Source organism: Mirounga leonina, unplaced genomic scaffold (genome assembly GCF_011800145.1).
Source record: "Mirounga leonina isolate KUSES-001 unplaced genomic scaffold, KU_Mleo_1.0 Mir_93, whole genome shotgun sequence".
Taxonomy (NCBI): Eukaryota; Metazoa; Chordata; class Mammalia; order Carnivora; family Phocidae; genus Mirounga; species Mirounga leonina.
The window spans coordinates 18170530-18195755 of NW_023270854.1; the positions used below are offsets into that span (position 1 = coordinate 18170530).

At 36.1% G+C, this 25226-nt stretch overlaps 1 protein-coding gene across 2 annotated transcripts in view; it reads right to left on the reverse strand.

Annotated features, from left to right (window-relative positions):
* The window catches only part of WDR7 (WD repeat domain 7), a 347094-nt gene that overhangs the window by 273332 nt on the left and 48536 nt on the right, over positions 1–25226 (reverse strand). For both annotated transcript variants that reach the window (XM_034995695.1, XM_034995694.1), the window contains exon 13: positions 7787–7982. In XM_034995695.1, the coding sequence (XP_034851586.1) occupies positions 7787–7982 (196 nt within the window). The remainder of the gene's footprint in view (positions 1–7786; positions 7983–25226) is intronic.

The following is a 25226-nucleotide window of genomic DNA, read 5'->3' on the forward strand; positions in this document are numbered from 1 at the left end:
ATCCCAATGTCAAAAATTCCACTGATAGCAGCTCCCATTCTTTACTTCAACCCTATGACCCAATAATTCCTTGTTCAGCACTGACTCCAAAAATTCATTCACCTATCATGTTTGCCCTGCCCCTTACTTCCCTATGTCCCATAAACTAAAATTCCATCGTCCGTCCTCATAAGCACAGCTCTGTCCTCGTCTCACTTCCTTGTCCCAGCCGAGCAAACTCCGACCTTGGTTGAATCCAACTCTCCAGCTACTACACACCTGTACAATGAAGATGGATATGAATGAAGAACATGCTGAAAGATCCACTTGAAATTCATGACCACTGATCTCAAGGGGTCCTTAATAGTGACCGCATTTCCACAGATCTTTCATTTTCCTACTCTCCTAATTAATTATTTCATAGCTTTTCTCTCCTCCAATCTCCAACACTCCATTTCCTGCCCTCACCTGGGTGAAAAGTTTTGTTTCGTATTTCATTTAGAAAGAAGCAATTAGAGGGCGCCTGGGTGGCTCAGTTGGTTAAGCGACTGCCTTCGGCTCAGGTCATGATCCTGGAGTCCCGGGATCGAGTCCCGCATCGGGCTTCCTGCTCGGCAGGGAGCCTGCTTCTCCCTCTGACCCTCCCCCCTCTCATGTGCTCTCTGTCTCTCTCATTCTCTCTGTCTCAAATAAATAAATAAAATCTTAAAAAAAAAAAAAAAGAAAGAAAGAAGCAATTAGAAAAGAAGTTCTACCAGCTCTCACCACATCTCCACTCACATTACTCTATAATTACACATGAACTATCCAGACACCTACCTAACACACTTGTAGCTTAAACCCCATCCCTCTCTTGTCTGCCCATGGACATCATTTCAGCAACTCTCCCCTTTCTCTTCATCTATTTTCCCTACCCACTAGATCATTACCACCAGCATATGATCATTCCCATCAGCATATAAACGTGCAATTATTTCACCTGTTTAAAAAAAAAAAAAACAGACCAATAAAAATGACAAAAACAACACACGTGACCCAGTCTCTCTCTCCAGCTGGTATCCCATTTTTTATCATCCTCTATATAGCTATCTACATTTGCTACCTACAAATTTTTCTCTTCCCATTTTCCTTTGAACTTACTCAAATCAGATTTCACCCCAAACATGCACAGAACCTACTCTCCATGTTGCCAAATCCAATATTCAGTTCTCAGTCCTCATTTTACTACGATTTACTATCAGCTGCACTTGTTCCTTCTCTCTACTCCTTGAAACACATTTTTTTTGCTTGGCTTCTAGGCAACCACACTCTTCACTTTCTTCTTCCTGGAAAGTCCATTTTAGCCTCCTTTGCTGGTTTCTTCCACATCACAGAAATATATCTAAACTGTGTTCATCCTCTTGGTGATACATCCAGTGTCATGACTTTGAGTATCTTCTACATGCTAAGAAGTCCCAAATTTACATCACCCACTCTGGTATCCCCAACTTGAACTCCTGACTCATATACACAATTTACTCATCAACATGTCTACTTGGATGTCTAATATTCAACTCAGTATTTAAAAAAAAATTTAATTCTTGGTCTTTCCAAAACCTGCTTTTCCCATTGTCTTCTCAATGTCTAGAAATGAATTCCATCCTTTGAGTTGCTCATGATGAAAACCTTGGAGTCAACTTTACCCATCTCATTCTTTTATGCCCCTTATCCAACTATCAGCAAATCCTGTTCACTCTCCCTTCAAAATATACCTAGAATTCAACCACTCCTCACCAGCTCCACCACTACCACTCTGGTGTAACAATCCATCATCTTTTATTGCCTAGAGGCAATCGCATAAAAGCTAATCTCCCTGCTTCTACCCTTTAACCACCTTCAGGCTATTCTGGATAAAAGGAGGAAAATATATGACAGTGAGGACAAAATTCAAATCAATAAAAACCAACCCAGAACTGACACAGATTTTTTAAATAGCAAACAAGGACACTGAGAGTTATTATAATTGTATTCCAGATGTTCAAAAAGTTTGAGTAGAGAGACATGGAAGATACCAAATGACCAAAATCACACTTACAGAGATGAAAACTACAATGTCTGAGATGAAAAATACACTAGATGGGAATAATGACAGATTAGACATTGTAGAAAAGAGACTAATAAACCTGAAGACCTAGAATAGAAACTATATACAACACAGAGAAAAAATAATTTTAAAAAATGAAAAAACAACCTGTGATCTGGAGGCAATTTCAAATAGCCGAGTAAATATATAACTAGAATCTCTAAAGAGAGGAAAGGCAGGGAAGGATCGAAAACATATTTGAATGAATAATGGCCAAAAAGTTTCCAAATTGGTCGAAAATCACCTACCAACATATCCAAGAAGTACGATAAACCCTCGGAACAAATATAAAGAAAACTACAATCCAACTTCTCAAAATCAATAATAAAGAGAAAAAGAATACTTTTAAAGCTGTTGGAAAAAAACAGACACAGCACATATAGAGGGACAAAGCTAAGGGTGACAGCAGATTTCTCATTGGAAATAATGCAAGACAGTGGAGTTTTAAAAGGAAAAATAAAAAACAACTGTCAACCTAAAATTCTCCAACCAGAATAAAAATCTTAAAAATGAAGATGAAACAAAGAGTTTTGCAGACACACAGAAGTTGAAAGAATTCATGATGCATAGACCTGCACTACAAGAAATATTAAATATTAGGCAAAAGGAAAATCATTCCAGATAGAAATTTGGATCTATGCAAAGCAATAAAGAGCAATAGAATGGTAACTACATGGGTAAATATGGAAGATTTTGTTTTTATTATTCAAATTTCCTTAAAAGAGACTATTTAAACAAATAAACAAATAGAAAGAAATAATGTTCTGGGGCACCTGGCTGGCTCAGTTGCGGGGGAGCGTGCAACTCTTGATCTCAGGGTTGCGAGTTCAAGCCCAATGCTGGGTGTGATCACTTAAAATTAAAATCTTAAAAAAAAAAAAAAAGGAAAGAAAAAAGAAAAAAAGAATGTTCCAAATGAGTGAAAACCATGAGCAACAATATGGATGATATAAAAGATAAGAAGTGGTAGAGAATGGCCCAATTATTCTTCAATATAATTATTCTTTGCACAGAGCAACTGGTCTGTGTAAAAGAAATGGAGAGAAATACAAAGGTAGGAAGATACCACACTGTGAAGGGCCTTGTCTTAAAGGCTATAGGAAATAAATTTTTTTTCATTAAGACCGTACACGAACCAAGTATTGTTGTTGTTGTTTCATTTCCTAAGATTAATTTTCCAGCAGAGTACAGGATGGATTAGAAGGTGGAAAAAGACAGGAAAGCAAATAAAGATAGCCTAGGTGTGAAAAAATATAGTCCTAAGTTAGAATAATACTATGGAAACAAAAAAGGAAGCCAAGGGGTACCTAATGGGAGGGATTTAGTAATTATTAACTATATAGAGGGCTCATGGTGGGGAAGGTAGCAAAGATGGTTATATTTCCACTGTAACAACCTCTTCCTTCAAAATTCCCAAGTGAATCATCCATAGGGAAAAAAGAAACTCTGATTACATTGGTTTTACTATGATTTTGTAAAGGTATCATTTTTTCTTAACCATTCCATCCTTTGTGCCTTTGCCTGTCCTATAGTATTTTTTTGTAACAGAATGAAAAACAAAAATGTAGGAGATATAGAAAAGTTGATGATGTAAGCCATACGTTGTGAAATAGAAACATAAAATCAAATTTCCACTGTACTTAAATACAGCAGGCAAAGGGTCAAAATGTGAAGAAAATACTTGCTACTAAACCCTTCTAATAACAAAAGATTAGGCAGAAGTACCACCTCCTGATTCTCTCTAGTAATTTTAGTAACAAGACAAAACTATCAATTTAAGTAAATAAAAGTATTTATTAAAAGGAAAATAATTATAAAAATTACAAACTACACAAATAGCACTTATAAATCCATTAAAGATACCATCAACTGACTAATAGGCAAATGTTTTGGACAGAAAGTTAAAATAATAGAAATACACACTACCAGTGAATTTAGGAAAATTTATGCAATCTTATCAATAAAATTGATTGACAATTTCAAGCAAATAAAGTCTTAAGCAAGAATAACACACACACTAAGACTTTACTTGTGTGAAAAACCTGATTGACACTTAATGCTTTTGATTATCCAAGCTTTATATGTTTTTCAATAGACATGAATATCCATTAGTTCATAATTCCCTGCTACCCTTTATTAGATAATTAAGTTTTTATAAAATGACTTTAATGCATATTCCATAAAGTAAATGCAAAAACAGGAAGGTTTCAGAAAACTCCTAGACAGAAAATAAAGAAAAAACATAAAAGAGCAAAGTAAAGGGACAGGACGTCCTACACTAATTTCTCATATATTTGGCAAGCACTATTGGCGTTTGCATCTGTATGAGAACACCTAGTAACTGTCTCTACAGGAACAGGTCTATGATGTGAGAATCACTTTTGTTCTGTAACAAATATGATAAAAATAGATACATGAAAATGCTGTTTAAACTTGCTAATGGCGAGATAAGAACATCTTGTAAAATCAGTCATTATGTAGAGCATGCCACTGTTTCCCAAACAGACAGGATTTTGACCTTGTCAAAGGCCTGTGGAAGCAACTCTTCCCACCCATTTGGAACATCAAATGTGAAGAATGAGAGAGTTGCTCCCCGAAGCACGTGAACAGCTCCATGCAGAAGCAGCCACCACCTATTCAGTGGGCCACCTTTAATAAGTTCCTAAGTAGAAGTCAAGAGCTCCAGCTGGCCAAATCTTGTTGCTAGTTATTTGACTAATTTTCTAACTATCTAAGATGTGAAGGAATAATAACTTTCCTGGCCTCCGCATCACTATTAGTTGTTACTAGACATAATAAAGATGACACAAGTAAAGAACAAAAGATTCTGGACCTCTGTCTTTCTAATGAAATTTTATTTTACTAGCTTCAAGTTCATTTCATTAGGAAATAAATACTGGAAATAAAAACTTCCTATGTGAGGGGCACCTGGGTGGCTCAGTCATTAAACGTCTGCCTTTGGCTCAGGTCATGATCCTAGGGTGCTGGGATCGAGCCCTGCATCAGGCTCCCTGCTCGGCGGGGAGCCTGCTTCTCCCTCTCCCACTCCCCCTGCTTGTATTCCCTCTCTCGCTGTCTCTCTCTGTCAAATAAATAAATAAGATCTTTAAAAAAGAACCAAAACCAAAAAAACTACCTATTTGAAGGGAAAAACTAAAGAAAAAGCTGTATAAAAGTATAAAGACATTTTTAAGTGTTTTTAAGCTAGAAACATCAGTAAAATTCAAAACAGCAAGCACAAAATTACACACTATGCACGAGTACTTTTAGTGTAATATATCTTCATTTGTAAAAATATATCCCCAAAATGCTAAGAAGTGGGATAAAGTGTCTCCTCAGAGTTTAAATACATTTCATACATCAAACCTTGGCTGAATCTGATTTATTTGGCTTCATTTTTTATTTATTAAATAAATAAATTTAATAAATAAATAATGTCAATACCTTCAGGATGTGCCTTACTCACTCCCGAGGGGCCTTTATATCACTAGCTAAAGCCTGAACAGCAAGGAAGAAAAAGGAATGTATACCTCCTATTCTGGTTAAATCCAAAATAAATTCTGCTTCTTTATCTTTTGATTTAAAAATGGCACATTGACTGACTGTTTACCTAAATCCTCTTGAGGGTAAGATAATTGTGAAATTTCAATATTATATATATTGTGTTTAATCTAAAATGGGCTTAATTACACTAAACTGGCTATAAGAGTAATATCCTTCAGTACACCTATAGTTGGGAGCTATCTGTCAACAACTCCTGGGGAAATTACTGGAAAAATAACTTTGTCTTTCAGTAACATTTGTAAAGAATTTCATATTCATATTCCTTACAAATGTATTTAAAGTACCTGAAGTAGTCAAGTATCAATTATTTAAGTATCTGAAAAATTCAGAAAAATGATATTCTCTTCCTTTATAATATTATTTTAATTTTTAGAAAGTCCTAGACAAGTTTACCATATTCTCACATCTGTATTTAATTTATCAATTGTTAATCAATTGTTAATTTAATATTTATAGTATTCTAAAACAGTGCTTTCTGAAGGTCACTGCTGTTAAGAACTTACTTTCTTTAATATTAATCCTCAAAGTTTTAAATATTTCAAAATGTAGGTAAAATGACATTCCCAAGTTCAACAAAGTAACAAGGAAAGCAGTATGTTTGTTAAATAACATTAATAGCAAATATAAACACATGCATAGACACAAATTTCGATTTCACAAACATACACATGCACACACTTATAAATGTCCACTATACACCAGGTAAATATTATCTCATTTTATTCTCCCAGCAGTACTATAAAATAGGAACTATTATGATCTTCATTTTACAGAGTAGTAAGTTGAGAGACAAAAGTCCAGTAAGTTGCAGCAGATCGCACTGCTAGCAAATGGTCGATCCTAAATCCACACCAAGCAGTCGGACTCCAGAGCAACACAAACTGGGCGTATTTAGTTTGTGGAGTAGACAAAACCAGCAAACATGAAACAGTGCTGGTTGGCAGACAGGATATCACAAAAAGGAATACAAATGAGACAAAGTTACATATGTAATATGACAGCAATTTTGTTTCTAAAAATGCACAGAAATAAGACCAGAGAGAAATATGCCAAAATGTTAATATTTACCACTGAACAATGAGATATCAGTTCATTTCTTCTAATCTGTGCTTTTAATTTTAACAGAAAGCATGACCTTCTTTTATAATCAGACAAAAAAAAAATTAAAGGCAAAAGCTTAAGAAGTTTGACACTCTTCAAGAATGTTACCTCTTGGCAAGATTGCCTACATACTACTAGTTAAAACAAGATCCCTGAGACTGTGACTACTTGTTACAGAAAGAATTAGCAGAACTCCCTACTGCACCACAGAACAAACAGAAATATGTATATAGTCTGATTTGGAAAAGGACTATTTAAAACAAAGAAATGAAGAAAAGAAAAATTAGTAGAAGTATTATGTAGTACAACTAGGGCTTTCATCACTCATAGAAGATGACTTAAAAGGATAAAAGGATAAAAGTAGAATAAAATGTGTTTTTAAAAGCCTAAAGCAGTAAACATTTAGTTACACACTTAAAAATTTCCCAAGGAAAACCATAAGATTCTATGTATAAACATTATACATCATTGTGTGTACTTCTAAGCCACACGTTACTTGTTCTATATTACGCCCCAAATGTAAAATTTCTGAAACTTGAAATTTTAAACGTTCTCTCTAGATATTAAAACTTTTGTTTCAATTACCTCCTACAATTAACTGCTCCATATTGCCTTTCTGCTGTTCATATAATACAGAATTTTTTCTTCTTCCACTGTTTCTGAACTTGATACAAAAATGGTTTCCTTAATCTTGCTCACAATTTACCTCATGAATTATACAGAAATCACTTAGGTTTTGTTGTCTGTGTTGCCTGTCCTAATCTGTATATTGTCTTCAACTGCATTCCTTTGAAGATCAGTGAGCTACTCTAAAGTATTTGGCACAGTACAACAAATGAGAGGACATTTAAATAGTTCTTTGTTGACAATGATGAGAACATTTAGAAAAAGCAGTGGTCAGAAGTAAAAGCAGCAACTTTTTACATTTTAGGTCTTTCTTCCTCACATAAAAGATTAATTTCCAGGAAATCAAATATACCCATTTAATTTTCTAGCCTGTCTCTTAACACTTGTTCTTACCAGTATCCATTTGCCAGACGTAGACAGAGCCATCTGAACATCCCACTACTAGGTAATCATCAGAAGGCCTCCACTTGATGACCTGAATAGGGAAGAGATGCCGAGATGCCAGCATAATGCATTTCTTCTCTCGCAGACTTAGAAGCCCCACTGAGTGGTCACTGGCTACAGAGCAGATGCAGTGCTGCACTCTTGCCTAAAAAGAAGAATAAACATTAATTATATTTAGATTAAATTCAGAATAAAATGGACCTGGTCCTCAATAACGTAAACCAAAATTAGTTATACGTTCACTGCTGCTGAAAACCAACCACAGTATTAAATTGTGTTGAAAAATGTGTTCCTTCCTATTATACATAGAACACCCAGTTCAATCGTGACAACACTTTAAGAAATGCTAAATGCGTCCTAGATTAAAGACGGAAAAGATGCCTTAGAGAATGTGCTGTTCATCTGTGAAGATGACCTTACTAACGTGATTGCTGTACCGGCGCAGGCGAAGCTGGAAAAAAAATTGATCTGTTATGATGCGTTCTCTTTCCACAGTGTGAACTTTCCTTTGTTAGCGGCTACAGCGGGCTTTCTGCAGTGCTGCTTTCTGTTTGGGACTCTGTCATTTTGGACCCATGTTCTTCCCTGCTCCTTTGCTCAAAAACAATACCCTCCTGGTCCCTCAGCCACAATCATGCCTTTCAAGAGGCAGCGATATTTGGTATTATGTGTAGACGTGCTTCACAGCTTCTGTCTGTAATGTCAGCAGGTGCACCCCCCCCCCCCAATGCACAGCAGCCAATTAAACATTCTGCTGTGCATTCTCTGCTCATCTCTAGTTGGTGCCTTTCAATTCCTTTTAGAACAAGATGGAATATAAATAATCAAACAAAGACGGTAAAGATTTTCACTAGCAACAGAGAACGGAGTCCACAACCTAGACAATTAAAAATTAAGGTATTTAAATTTTTAAGACAATTTATAAGCTATTTAAAACTTAACATTTTAGTGATTTATTGGATTATGCTTTCAGTTCATACGGAGGTGAAACCATATGAAAACAGCCACACATCACTGGATATATTGTGATTAATATTGGAGATGAGGCCCACTGCACTGTATACATAGTATCCCTTCAATGGGATCCAAAGGAGAAACTTCTCAAACCTCACCGGGCTGGGCTTTGCCTAAGCAAACAGTTTTAGCTAAAGAACAATCCCACACTGATTAGGACATCTCACTGAATGGGAAATGCTGACAGGGGTATCAAATGGAAAGCGGTGGGGGTGGCCAAATGTGCACAGAAAATACAAGCTACCGCTGTTGACTTTATCCACAGAACTTCTAAGAACCTTTAACATGCTGATGGGAATGGAATTCTATGAAGGGACTACAGTATCACATATCTTGAAGTTTATCTGACCATGGTGATCTTAGAAGACCGAGTTTTGGAGGAATACACTTTGGAAAAAGCTGCTGTAACTGGTTCCTTTCACGTTTTGGCTACTAAGACACCTAGGCTTGAATTTTCTACCCATCACAGTTGGCGGGGGGGGGGGGGGGGGGGGGGGGGCGCATGCACTTCTGCAATGCGGACTCAGCCTCCTCTACTTTCTTCTGTTTCTCTTCATTGTTTAGCTTTATGTTTATTTTTGTAAACAACTTAAAATCAATTTTTGAATGAAGCAGAGCATTAATAAAACAAAGTAAGATTTAACTATCTACTTTGTTCTTAAATTCAGGTATGTTAACCACCTTTTAGTCTGTGTTAGCTTTCTTTGTACTTTTTGTTATACAATGATTTAAACATTATAACCAGCATAGGTGTTTACTAATTTTAAAAGTTAAAAAACCAAGTTCAGAAAGATCGTGTTATGAACCTTTATTAAAACATCATATAGAATTTTCCTAAACAAACATTTTTTAAGCTTACTTATTTCATGTTCCCTGATAAGCATTCAACTATAACATAAAACATGATTTCTTCCTTTAAAAAGACGTAAGGACTGAGGGGTAGTTGACCATGGCACACAAAAAAATTAGCTTTATAATTAAGCAATAAATCAAAATAAAGTGGCAAAGTACAAAAAAAAATCATTTAAATATGGCAATGTTAGAATAAAACAGTGAAAATATATCTGGGATGCCTTTATTTCAGACCATATAAAATATTTATGAGTTCCACCAGATATACACTGCTAACCAAAGATAACAGACAGTTTAATACAATGGATGCTTAGCATTTCTACAGATTACCATTAGTAATGCCTTTGTATTTATCAAATATATCCATCATTCAACTCACAAAAAGGGATGGTTGCTACATTAATGGTTAACTACTACTACTACCATTCGGCAGCATCAATCTGCAAAAAGTGGTCATTTTATCTATTTCTCTCATCACAGGAAATAAATGTTTGCAGGGATCTTTTCCTCCTAGACAACATTTCTTTTCATCTGTCCACGTCCTTTAATCAGGCACCGATCTGCCGAACCGCACACAACCCGCACCACTTCTTGTGACTCTGCTACTTTGACTCACAAGCTCCTCACCTTTAAAATGAGCTAATGCTTAAGTGATGCCACATCCCTCACTAGCTGACTCGCTGGCCCCCAAGTCCACAGTCATCTCACTAGTGTCCATGTGCACTCTTGGCATTCCATTTCAAAGGGGCATGAGTGAGGGGGAAGTCTATTCAACAACAGGTGAATTTTCACCAGTATTCTTTACTATTTTTGGTGCTCTTCAAGCTACAATCTATGGGTCGATCCTAACATCCGAGGGGAAACAGAAGTACTGATCACCACTGACCGACACATTCTCTCTGCCAAATGTCTCCAACGGTAGTTTACAACCTAGCAGAGAGAGGACTGCAGACATTCATCCCCATTCCTATGAGGAACTTGACCTTCAGGTATCAACTCCCCAGGAGAAGTTTCAACTTTCATCCTCCCATTTATATGCAGGTGGGTAACTTCAAAAATTCAAGAAAATGTGATCCATCCTCAAGAAAAGACTTAAAAAGTCTACATTATGTTATCATGCTTATTAGTCAAAATAAAGGACAAAGCAAATACTAAATAATAGCAAAGGATCTGCTTTTAGCAGACTATGTAATTTTCTGAAGGGAAAAAATAACTGTAATTCAAAAAATTCTAGCTTTTCATTTCCGCATGATGCACTCTAACACATATACTTCATAAACATGCTTTGAAGAACAGTCCTGTTCCTCTTTCGTACAGTGCAATAATGATGAAAACAGGCAAATGACACGTCCCACCCACACACATACAAAAAATGTTTGGTCCAAACTAAAACTGATACACCATCCCTGTAAATGAAATCAAGCATCTGAAGAGTTAACTCTAGCTTTACTGTAATAAGCAACAGTCTGGAAATAGCCAAAATAATCAAGACTGAAAACAAAACAAAACAAAAAAATCAATATTGCTAAGCCCAAGAAAGCATAGTTATTAGAGGTACTTAACTCACAAGAAAAGATGGTTCTCTGCTTTTTAAATATGGATTAAAATAAATCTAATTTTTCTTCTTTCAAAAAAATGCTAGTCCAACTCCTGTGAAGAAAACTGGCTTAGAGTGGAAATAGCCCAATACAGTAAAACCTCATTAATTTTGATTCCACTAATTAATTGTGAGTTGATGGTTTACCTTCACAGGCGGTGTGAAAACAAATTAATGGTATAAACAAAGCAAATGTCTAGCCTATTTAAATGTAAAAGGAAAAAAGACCATTCTCAAGCACCACTTTGGTATTAATTTTAATTCAAACAATGAACAGAGTAATGATAAATAATTCTCAGCTTTTAAATGAAAGCACTTAAAAGATTGGCTAAAATGCAATTAACTTGGTTTCTTATCTGGTCCTCAAAATTACTAAAGAAGCACTTCTTAAAGAATATTTAATAATGCCTATCTCTGATTTAGACCCAGCTTCCCCACAAATGAGTTGAATTACCACAATTCCTTTATTATTAAATTATTAAATTCCAGGGATCTTGGTTATTGAACATCTATATCACCTACAATGACTGATTCCATAATTTGATTAATTTCATTCTACTTTACTTTGTTCCATTTCAACCTGGAAAAGACACCTAAATGTGACTTAACATCAAGGACACTGTAATGGTATAATGCATAACACATTTAAATTGTGTGATTAAAATAATACTACAAAAAATGTGAAACTCATGCATTTATGCTACTAACTTTGATTACACACCCATTCATTAAAAAAACTTTGTAAAAGGGTCACCAGGGTGGCTCAGGCGTTAAGCATCTGCCTTCGGCTCAGGTCATGATCCCGGGGTCCTGGGATCGAGCCCCGCGTCGGGCTCCCTGCTCAGCAGAAAGCCTGCTTCTCCCTCTCCCACTCCCCCTGCTTGTGTTCCCTCTCTCGCTGTGTCTCTTTCTGTCGAATAAATAAATAAGATCTTTAAAAAAAAAAAAAAAAAAAACTTCGTAATGTATTCCCATTGTAGGTATATTTACAAATTATGTATGTACTTCTGTGCCAATATATCATGTACATTGTAAAACATGCACAAAAATATGTCTTAAAAGAATGACTTGGAGGGACGCCTGGGTGGCTTAGTTGGTTAAGCGTCTGCTTTTGCCTCAGGTCATGATCTCGGGGTCCTGGGATTGAGCCTGCCAGCGGGCTCCCTGCCTGCTTCTCCCTCTCCCTCTGCCCCTCCCCACTGCTCATGCTCTCTCAAATAAACAGATTCTTTAAAAAATATATTAAAAAAAAAAAAAGAATGACTCGGGGCGCCTGAGTGGCTCAGTCGGTTAAGCATCTGACTTTGGCTCAGGTCGCGATCTCAGGGTCCTGGGACTGAGCCCCACCTCCGTGTAAGGGCTCCTCACTCCATGGGGAGTCTGCCTGTCCCTCTACCCACCCCCACTAGCCCCCCGCTTGTGGTCTTGCTCACTCTCAAAAAAAATAAATAAATAAAATTTAAAAAATAAAAAATAAAAAGGAATGACTCAAAGTTTAAATAAATTTGAGATGAAAGGAAACACCTTCTTAAATGTCTTACTAATGTTAATAGCGCTAGCCAACACCTCAAAGCTGTATAGCTTTAGAAAGATTTCACTGCTAATGATTGTTGGATGTAAATACGTATTTTATATAATCATACATTTTTTGGCTGCCTTCCTGCCAGATGGACCAAATGATCATTGCCTTAAACCATAATGTAGCTGCTGAAAAGATATTTAAGTTTCATTGGAAATCTGTTTCATCATCATTTTCTCTGCCCCTTTTGTGGTGGCGGGTGAGGCACCAGACAACAAGCACACCGGGCGAGAGCCATGCTGTGCCTCCTCGCGGTGGCAGGTCTGCCCTTCCCCAGGTCAGTCGTAACCACAGAACGTAAGAAACAAATGAGACACCAGTGTCCTACCATCTACTTCATGTTCATAGGCTCAGTTTCTTAAGGTTAAAAAAAGGACATAAGCAGGAGCTTTCGTATTTATTCCCCCATTCCAATTAACTGTCTCACAGATTATACTTCCCCAACCACTACTACCGACTGACTTAAAGAGTGTAACTCATGAATACTATGTAAAATTTTGTATTGTTATGGAACCCAGAATTTGTACAGCATGGATTGAGCATCCTATCAACTTGGCCAGTACTTTGTAAGTGAAAATTATTCAACTTCATGTTCCAAATACGATTAATTCTGCCCTAGAAGCAATATGCACCAATGACATCAAAAGCTAATTTAAAAGCAAAGGCTAACAACAATAAACAATAGAATATTAAACAATAAATAGAATATTAAATAAAAACTGTATTTTTATTTGATGAAAAAATTAAGATAACTGGGCAAGGAGAAGAAGGGAGATACTGGACCAAAACATATATATTCTAGGGCAAATTTTTCTTTCCAGATAACTCTGATCCTGAACCAAACAGAGTCTCATTGACTTTGCCAGTAAATAATCCTCACAGTACATTACTGCTGAGCAGCAGAATGCCACAAACTATCATAGAATCTGATAGAGTCAAAATATACCACCTAGGTCATCCAGCCTGACCTTACGCATTTTACAAGACTTCATTTTAAACCATTCCCAGAAACCTCTTATGTAACCTGTTCCTAAACATCTGCCATGAATTACAGAAATCAGAGACAGCTAGTTTATCCCTTCCACTAGCTCTCTGGGGAGATGATTCTGCTTTCCAACAGTTCCCAATATAAATTACATAAATACATTTTTCCTACTTTTGCTAATTTGTTTTCTAAAATAAATTCTTTTTCTTCATATCATTTCAGGGGCAATCTCTTAACTGCCCCCAAACAATTTTTCTCTTTAAGTATTCTCTAAATATATGATCACTAACTACTGTCTTTTCTTTTAAATATGCCCATATCATTAGACAAGCTATAAATGACCAGCTTCTTTCAGTCATAAATCAGTCTCGCTATTCTCTTAATCATTATTTCTCGTACTTCCCAGAACTCTTTCTATGGAACATAAATGTGCAGTTAAGATGCATCATTTATCACTTTTAAATAGTCTACCTGAAGGGAAAAAAGAGCCTAGGAATATTAATTTCATTTCCACATTTTCATGAAACTAGCTTTAAAATTTTTTTCAGACCTCCATAGCTCATCCTTTTTTTTTTTTTTTTTTTAAGGAAAAAGAAAGGTAGAGAGCTATTTCTTTAATAGCTGTTTTAGAAAAGAAGACCATGGAGTCCAACCAAACCACTGACTAACCTTCTAATTGGTTATGTTCTATATGAAAACAAGACTTTAGAAACAAGTTTTAATATCCTCATTCATTCACTATCTATAAAAGATAATAAATAGTGGACTAATTAGAATTCCATCTTTCTTCAACTGCTTATTAATTAAACAGCAAAAAGAAATATGAAAAATTTAATGTAAGACAGGCGCCTTGGTGGCTCAGTGGGTTAAACGTCTGACTTGATTTTGGCTTAAGTCAAGATCTCAGGATCATGAGGTGGAGCCTTACGTCGGGCTCCATGCTGGGCGTGGAGCCTGCTTAAGATTCTCTCTCTCCCTCTACCCCTCCCCCATCTCTCTCTCTCTCCCCCCCTCTAAAAAAAAAAAAGTCCATCAGCCTTCTTTCCTCACCCCACAAACAAATAAATTTCTGATGAAGTATTCGATATTTGTTCTTAATCCAGCCATTGTTTTCTAATCAAATTTCATCACATTTCTGGATGAAGAAAGATTCTAAGCTTCAAAAATATGAAAGAAGCTACATAGAAAAAGGATAGATTTTGTAAGAACAGGAGAAAATTTCAACAATAGAAAGCACATATGCTTAACATTTCCATTAAGTTAAGGACTCATACAAGCACTAAAATCCCCAAGAAAAACAAATAAGCAAGGGACAAAAGAGGTCTCAAAAAAAAAAAAAAAATCACTAAAATCTTCATAGAAAAATTTCAGTATCTCTGGTAATCAAAGAAATGCAAATTCAAACAGTAAGATACTCTTTCCATCTATCAATTTAGCCAAAGATTTTAGAAATTGCGATAGCAAACAACCAACATTTATTGGGTTCTTACTTTGTGCTGGGTATTATTCTAAATACTTGGCTAAATTCCAAATGTTATAATTCATTAGAGTCTCACAACAACCCTCTGAGGTAGATATAATTATTATTTCCACTTCCAGATGTGGCAACTGAGGCATGGAAGTAAATACAAACTGCTTGTGTTGGCAAGGGGCAAAGAAACAGGCACTGAGGGTAGACAATAATTTGCTTCTATACCCCAGTCATCTTAAAAATGTTAATTCCTATTACACAAAAATTCTGAGGTTCTAATCTTAAAAAATTCATGGACTCTATCCAAGGGAATAATTATAAAATTTTTAACTTAAAAAGATAGTAAATATCGTATTGTATAATACAGACATTCAAATTAGGAACAATCCACAAATCCAAAGTAGGAGAGTTGCTAGGTAAATATGGTATGCTCATATAAATATGGTATGTTTTACAATCATTAAAAATTACTTTCATGAATAAGTAGAACTTGGAAAAGTATTTGTTATGATATTAAATGAAGATGCAATGTGCTCAGATAACTATATCTACAATATAATCACAAATATACAGTAAGTGGATTTTAAAGGCCACAGGAAAGGTATCAAAATGTTAACTGTGGTTCTCTTATATGTACAAGGATAACAGGTGATCTTTTACCTTCTTAGCTATCTCTTCTGTCAAACATTTTCACAGTGTGTTATGTGTTAAACTTACAAAATTGCAGTTAAAACATGTTTTTTAAAAGCAAATAATTTGTTATAAATAAGAGGAGGCAAAAGGAGTTTAAAACTAAGAAACTCCAGAGCTGAATAATCAAAGATGAAAACTAAAGGGTATGTACAAGAGAAGTGAGCAACGCACAGTTCTCTAAAGGAAAAGTACAATACGGGAATTCGAAAGAATGGCTGTGTTTTGTTCTACAAAGTGAAAGGTAAATACTCAATAAATTAGTAATTTAAAAGTAAGTACACATCAAAGTCATATACTTATGTAAACCAATGATGAAAACGATAGTCAAAATTTGGAGAAATACAATTATTTTAAATACATAATGACATCTACTAGGAGGCAGTACACACAGTGGATAAGCTTAGGCCACCAAGTTGGACTACTTAGGATCAAATTCCAGCTCTGCCACCTGCTAACTGTGTGACTGTGAGTAGTTATTTACCCTCTCTGACCCTCATTTCTCTGTATAATGTGGTTAAGAGCAATAACCACACCTCACGGAATTACTGTGTGAATTAAACGAAATGTACTCAAAGAAATTAGCACAGTGACTAACATATGCATACAAAAGATAATAGTAGCTAATATTATTTTTACCATTATTATGTACACCATAAATTCTACCTTTTAAAATGTAATTATATTTATTTTCTGAAGGAGTTGCCAATGTTTAGGTACCCACCAAGAAATATGAAGATATTTATAATTCTTCAATACATTAGTTTTCCTTTTCAATATTTTCTGCTCACATTAATATCTCTGCTTTGATCTGAATAGTTCCACCCACATAATCATCACTAGCACACAAATATTACCTTAAAATTATACTAATAAAGTTTTTAGCACTTTTAACAATATAAGTCAATAAAAGTATTCAATCTAACAACTCAGTGTGACCACCTTCCACTGTTCCTGAATATTTCCTCACATTGCTTTTCCATTGAATTTACTTTATAATTTTTCACTTCATGCCTTTAAAATGTTAAAATGCTTTCTTTAATTACACTTACATATTTATGGGTCTTAGAGACGGAGACAGTCAAATCTGTAGACTGAATATAATCAAAGTTCTTTTTAAAGAACTTAAAAGTGCCCTTTTCCCCTCTCCGCACCTCACCCAGTCAGCTGTCTCCACTTATTGCCCAAACCCACACCCAAACCTTGGGTTGCACACGTTCAAGAATTAAAGTCTTCTGTCACAAAGGGCCCGCTTTCTTAGAGGGCACTGACTTATGACTCCAGGTGGCTACTGGTCCTGCCCTTCCATTTTCTGCTGTCTCACTAGAAAGGTGAAAGGCACTACCTATCTGACCCAGTGACTTTGAATCTGCCTGCTTGGCCTCAACTTATTTACCCCGATTTCACCTGTATCCTTACAAGAAATAAACATCGAATTTATACCTCTGATGTAACTGTGAAATATCTTTTTTACCTTCTCATGAAAGTAAATGGGTTAATAGATACTGACCCCATTTTTCCAACTGGAGATACTGAAAGAACACGTGTATCTCCTAGCAGTAAACTACTAGAACATACATGCTAAATATACGTCTTTGTTTAACAAGGATGCTGGCTTGCTTTTTAAGTCTGTATCATAGAACATTAGAGAAATCTAACCTTCAGTGTCCACAATTCAGCAGGAAAGTTTTGCCTAGCCAACCATTTATGCCTAAGAAAAGCAGTAAGTAGGGTCAAACTTCCCCCTTGATCATCTGGGGTCATGCTGCCAAAGGCTTTGCAAGGGTAATAGTCATACCCTTCTGTAATCTGCCCATAAATTTCCATTAGAAATGACACAGTTGGGGCCACTCAGACAAGTAAAAATGCCAATGTTCAGGCAGTGAGCAGGCCAAGCACAATACTCAAGAGTATGATTTCTAGGGAATTAGTTGCTGATATCCTGAAAGCTGTCTCATGCAATAAAAAGATGCACAGTTAGACTGAGAAAGGGAATGCATCCCTAATTTGGGCAGATTCTAAAACCACCTGGACATAGTTGGGAAACAAGGAAATAAAAAGCAGTTCCGGACATAGGAACAAAGTGTATCTATAATAAAGTCATTCCAAAGCTGGAAATGAATGAATGCATTCCCCGGAGTTAGACCTTTATCACCCAAATGAGAATGTAGGTAACTGCAAATAGAAATAATAAAACGGGGTGCCTAGGTGGCTCAGTTTGTAAGCGTCTACCTATGGCTCATATCATGATCCCAGGGTTTTGGGGTCAAGTCCCAAGTCAAGCTCCCTGCTCAGCGAGGAGTCTGCTTCTCCCTCTCCCTCTGCCCTCCCCCCCTGCTCGTGCACACTCTTTCTCTCAAATAAATAAAATCTTGAAATAATAATAATAATAATACAATAATAATGATTTAATGAATTCCTATTATAGGCTGGGCATTACCTCCAAACTAACACTTTACAAAAAGTAAAGTGCTAGAACTTGCTAGAGTTCCACAGTGCCTTCTAAAGTCACCCCAAAATGTGGACACAGACCCAGGTCTGTCTGGTTCTAAAGGTCCTGCTCTCCCTGATATGAACAACCAGGGGTTCACTGTTGTAGGCTTCACATGCCAAAAGCATAAAGTTTTCTCCAGCTCCTTTGAAAGTCTTCACCAATGTCTTAAGAAAAAACACTGATTATGACTAACAAAAAAATTATTGTACATTAACTGGCATTTTTTGTTATTTTTAGTATACATTCTTCCTTTCTAATCTTGTATCATTCCATTTTCATTCCACTTTACTTTTTTGTCCAAACTTTCCTTGGAAGAATATCATGAATAGTTTACTTTTCAGGACAGTTTCATATTTTATTATCTTGTTTCTTCCAAATACCCTTCCTAAGTAGGATAAAATAAAGTGCCAAAATGGTCTCGCATACAACTAGCTTGTAGCACATACAAAACCATTACTCTGATCTCTTGGTCATTTTTTTCAAAGTAATGTACAAATATGTCACCTTCCTGCCAGTTTTTGCCATAGACAGATCCAGCAGGTACTAATAACAACAGCAGGTACCAACAACAACAACTTAAGGGCTACAGACTCCTCCACCGAACATACACTAAGTACATCTGCAAACAGAGCTTGTTCACATACCATATGATTTTATACACACCCATAAAGCTAATATATTCAAATGCCATAGATATCACCCTTTTTGAAAGTCTTCCAAAACCACAGCTGCCCTACTAAGTGCCTGTTCTAGAACCTCCCTGAGGGACTCGTACTTAGGGCAGTCCTGAAAAGGTGCTTCATAACATTTTACTCTGCTTCTTTATACCTACTGTTTGCTAGTCTGACTCCCTCATTAGAAGAAATTCTATCAGATAGGGACGATATCTTGTCAACTACCAAATGCCTAGTTTTTCTTGTTTTTTTGTTTTTTTTTTTAAGATTTTATTTATTTTGACAGAGAGAGACACAGCGAGAGAGGGAACAGAAGCAGGGGGAGTGGAGAGGGAGAAGCAGGCTTCCAGCAGAGCAGGGAGCCTGATGCGGGGCTCGATCCCAGAACCCTGGGATCATGACGTGAGCCGAAGGCAGACGACCAATGACTGAGCGACCCAGGCACCCCCCAGTTGCCTAGTTCTTGAAGGTACCTCGAATATGGCAGGCTCTCAGATATTTGCTGAATGAATGACTATTCAAAAATACACTGCACCTAACTGATCAGTCACCTTAAAGAGTCATTATTATTTTCTAACAATTTCTGCCATCTTAAGATAAATTTTAACTCATTTTAAAATTGCTTTAAGATTAAGTTACTCAAGAAAAATTACTCTTTATGTCATACTATCTCTTCAGCTCAAAATAAAAAGTCAAATTAATCAACCACTTCATTCACAAAGTTCAGCACCAAATGACTTCTATTATTAAAACTAAACTTCGTGCCCAATATAATCTTCTCTATTCCCAAGGATATGACTTCAGAGCTAAAAAAGCCTTTCCAAGACAGAAGAATATCTAAATTTCTTAAGTGTTTGGCACAATATAAACATAGCCTGAAGAGAGGGATGCACTCTTTCTCATTACTATCAAAGGGACCACACACTGACAGTCTCTTGGTATTATTACTGATTTTCTCAGCTTCCTACACAAGACACAGGGTATACTATGATATCTGAATACATAAACACTATTCATAGCAGGAAAAATTAATTATCTTGAATAAAATATGATAGTAGTAAAAATTTGGAAAACATGAAATTATAAAGAATACAACATAAGCCAATCAGAATGAACAGCCAATACAGTATTGATATATTAATGCATTTGTGCTTTCAAAATGAAAACTGGTGCTATTCACTTATACATACTCTGCATACAGCTACTTAAAAGCCCGAATATTAGCAAGGCTTAAAAGAGTATAAGGATGATGGAGAATTATGAGGGTAAATAGGTGGTAAAAACCTATCCCTAAGCTTTTAAAGGATAATTTAGCAATACCTACTCAAAAGACTTTAAAAATCAATATGCCCTTTTATACAGAAATTCCACATCTACAAATTTATCTTAAGAAATCATTTCAGATGTGCAAAAATATTTAGGTATACTAATTGTATTTTCACTGTTGACAAGAGAAAAAAATTTTAAAGCAACATTGTAAATTTTTTTTTTTTTAAAGATTTATTTATCTGACAGAGAGAGACACAGCAAGAGAGGGAACACAAGCAGGGGGAGTGGGACAGGGAGAAGCAGGCTTCCTGCCGAGAAGGGAGCCCCATGCGGGGCTCAATCCCAGCACCCTGGGATCATGACCTGAGCCAAAGGCAGACGCTTAACGACTGAGCCACCCAGGCACCCCAACATTCTAAAATTTCTGATAAAATGAAATAAGTTAACCAAATATCATTAAAAATGATGTTGGAATACACTTAGTGACACAGAAAGATGACCAGAACATCTTTAGATAATATCTGTGTTCTCTAAAGATAAACTCAAAATGGATGAAAGACCTAAATGTGAGACAGGAATCCATCAAAATCCTAGAGGAGAACACAGCAACCTTTTCGACCTCGGCATAGCAACTTCTTGCTAGATACATCTCCAAAGGCAAGGGAAACAAAAGCAAAAATGAACTACTGGGACCTTCAAGACAAAAAGCTTCTGCACGGCAAAGGAAATAGTCAACAAAACTAAAACGCAACCTACAGAATGGGAGAAGATATTCGCAAACAACCTATCAGATAAAGGGCTAGTATCCAAGATCTATAAAGAACTTATCAAACTCAACACCAAAAAACAAAGAATCCAGTCAAGAAATGGGCAGAAGACATGAACAGACATTTCTCCAAAGAAGACATACAAATGGCCAATAGACACATGAAAAAATGTTCCACATCACTTGGCCTCAGGGAAATACAAATCAAAACCACAATGAGATACCACCTCACACCAGTCAGAATGGCTAAAATTAACATGACTGGAAACAACAAATGTTGGCGAGGATGCAGAGAAAGGGGAACCCTCTTACACTGTTGGTGGGGATTCAAGCTGGTACAGCTACTCTGGAAAACGTATGGAGGTTACTCAAGAAGTTAAAAATAGAGCTTCCCAATGACCCAGCAATTGCACTACTAGGTATTTACCCCAAAGATACAGATGTAGTGATCCCAAGGGGCACCTGCATCCCAATGTTCATAGCAGCAATGTCCACAATAGCCAAACTGTGGATAGAGCTGAGATGTCCATCGACAGACGAATGGATAAAAAGATGTGTGTATATATATACAATGGAATATTACTCAGCCATCAAAAAGGATGAATGCTTACCATTTACATCAACATGGATGGAACTGGAGGGTATTATGCTGAGTGAAATAAGTCAAACAGAGAAAGACAATTACCATATGTTTTCACTCCTACGTGGAATATAAGAAACAGCACAGAGGATCATAGGGGAAGAGAGGGAAGAAAACAGAATAGGAAGTCATCAGAGAAGGAGAAAAACCATGAGAGACTCTTTTTTTTTTTTTTTTCCATGAGAGACTCTTAACTCTAGGAAACAAACTGAGGGTTGCTGGAGGGGAGGTAGGATGAGGGATGGGTAATTGGGTGATGGGCATGAAGGAGGGCACGTGATGTGATGAACACTGGGTGTTATACGCAACTGATGAACAACTGAACACTACATCTGAAACTAATGATATACTATATGTTGGTTAATTGAATTTAAATTAAATTAAAAAATGTGTTCTCTATAACAATTATTTAACTTAAAAGAGTAAAAATTAATTTCAAAAAGAGAGTGAATACATAAAAACATGAAAATGGTCTCAAAATCTAAGAATTAAATATTAAAGGAAAAAAGAGTGTTACAGAACATTATGTGCATTGTGATACATTTTAGAAAAATGTTAGTTCTGCTTCCTGGTTCTGCTTGATGTGTACTACCAAAGTTTATTCTGCTTGGCTTCGGAGACCATATCATAATTATAAACACTGCTTTTTAAATGTAACACTCAAATTAGTAACGAAAGTCCAAATTCAAAAAGATGAGGTAAGAGCTAATTCAGGCAAAAACTTCAGGTACTTTTAAAAAAAGGACAATATATTAAAAAGAAACCTAATTTGTTAATCGTTCTCAATGGCTTTGAACATCAGCTATGCTAGCATACGTATAGCCAAATCCATCACTCACGTTATCATATCTCTGTCTCTAAGAGCTGGGGATTTAACACTGTCAAGTGAAGGCACACACAGGTTAGATACCTGGCATTCCTGTTTTCACAAACCCATGCTGCCCCCTTCTGGATACTTTGGAGATTATATGATAATACAAGTTTATTAAGATAAAATAAATGAAAAGTAATCGTATTTTAAGTAATCTATTAAAGAAATTAGTCTATATGCTCATATAAAGAAATATATATATATTACTGGTACTAAACTTATTTGGAAACATTTTCCAAAAATTCCGTTTTGAATAAAGTTCTACTAGCAGCACACAGCTGATAGTCCAGTCATCCATGCCAATGAGGGAAATAAATATAAATATATATTTATTAAAAGTAAATAAAACATAAAAATTAACAAAGTCACTTTTTTTGTTCCCTTCCATATGAATTCCCCCCCACTCCCAAAGCAAAGCAGAATGTGAATGTGGTACTTCTCTTTCCAGTTCAATTTTAATAATTTTACTACCTACGCATGCATCCATAAATACACAGTATGGACTTGTGTGCTTTTTAAATGTAAACAGACGGTGTCTTATTGTGTCACACACACAAAAGCTCCATGTCACAGGCTGTACTTCTAAATGCAGCCCCCTGCGGCACGTACAGGTCAACGAGGAAATGTGGATAGTTCCATGCAAAGACATTGGTACCATTCTACAGGTAAGAAATATTCCACTGGGTCACTAGAATTATTTTTTAATTTCTGCATTTTCATGCCTGTCAATAATCTCTGTCTGGTTTATTAGGGAAAATGTTTTTTAAAGCATTCCTGACATTTTAAAATTATTTTCTTAGTCTTTTTTTTCAAAGTCTAGTTTCTTTCTCTGAAATTAAAATATGTGGAAATAAAGAAAATGTTCCTGGATCTTGGAGAGTGGAAACCTTCATAATGGAAGCTATTGTGAAAAAGAGAATGATGAATAAGAGGGGAAGCTGACAGGGAGGTGAAGGGAAGAGGTCAGATCATCCTCAACTGGAACTACTAATCCTAATGCCAGAGACTTGCAGTTTCCTGCTGCAGCACTCCAGAAGCCTTAAGAAATCTGCCCTCCCTTTCAAGAGCGCTCTTCTGCAAACTGCCCGGAGATCTGGTGCAGGCTTTGGCCTCCCCTAGCCTACAGTTCAGATTTTGGAAATGCACCAAAGCCTAACTCCGACAGCTACCCAAATTGTAGAGAGCATTCTATCTCTAACCATTCTACATTGCTTAAATTTCTCAGTTATTAGAATAAGACTCAGCGAAAGTGCTACATTTCTAAAGTATTAAAACATTCTAGCATTGAAAATCTCTGAAGGATTCCAAGATATTGCACACCAGGTTAAGGGAACCACACAGTTGGAGAACAGGGAAGGGAGACTTGCTTTTCACTAATGAGATTTAATACCTTTTGCATTTTGTATACCTATTTATGAAATAATTTTAACACTACAGTAAGCAATATTGTCAGATGAAAAGTTAAAATTAAAAAACTCAAAATTTTAGCAAGCCTATTTTTAAAACAGATTTTCCTAAAAAGTCTTCTATGAGTATTTAAAGTGGCAATTTATTTTTTTAGTAATAATATAAGGGTTCCACTTTAAATTTGAATCCTATTAAAACTGCCTGAGAGTTTTAACTTCTGAATAGCAATACGCAAAGTGAAAACCACTCTTTTAAAAACAATAAACACAACTTGGAATGACAAAAATGGTATAGAATTGTACACTATGTTGTATAATTCAGATTATTTAAGTCATTTTACTTCAGTTTCCTGAAGACATGTATGTGGAGTTGTGAAGGAGCACACCATCTGCCTCAGAGCTGCCTGCAGCATCCTTCTACCCGCAGACAGGATCTCATTCCTTCTTCATTGTCTCCTTACGCTAAGGCACGAGGATTCGCTTAGTAGTTAAAACCTATATGTTGGTAAACACAAAATGACTACAAAATAAAGGAAAAATCATCAACCTTATACATTCTTGATTATAATTTAAGTAAATTTTAAAACACAACTAATATTCCTCTGTTTTAGGACACTTTTTCCTGAAAAAAAAAAAAATTGCAAGAAGGCAAAACTCAACTTTCTGATTCTACCTAAGATAAAAACCAAAACTCTATTCTAATCGAAAAAGCAGATGACAAACTCCTCAATATTTATTTTTTTTTTTAAGATTTTTTATTTATTTGACAGAGAGAAAGCGAGAGAGAGAGAGAGAGACAGAGAGCAAGCACAGCAGGGGGAATGGCAGGCAGGGGAGAAGCAGGCTCCCCACTGAGCAAGGAGCCCGATGTGGGGCTCGATCCCAGGACCCTGGGATCATGACCTGAGCCGAAGGCAGCCACTCAACCAACTGAGCCACCCAGGCGCCCCTCAGTATTTATCTTTAATCACTATGTTTGGTAAATACTTATAATCTTCCAATGATCAGATCACAATTTAAAAAATATTTTCTGCTAAAAGAAAATGACACTAGATCAATTTATGAAAGGGACAACACAAGC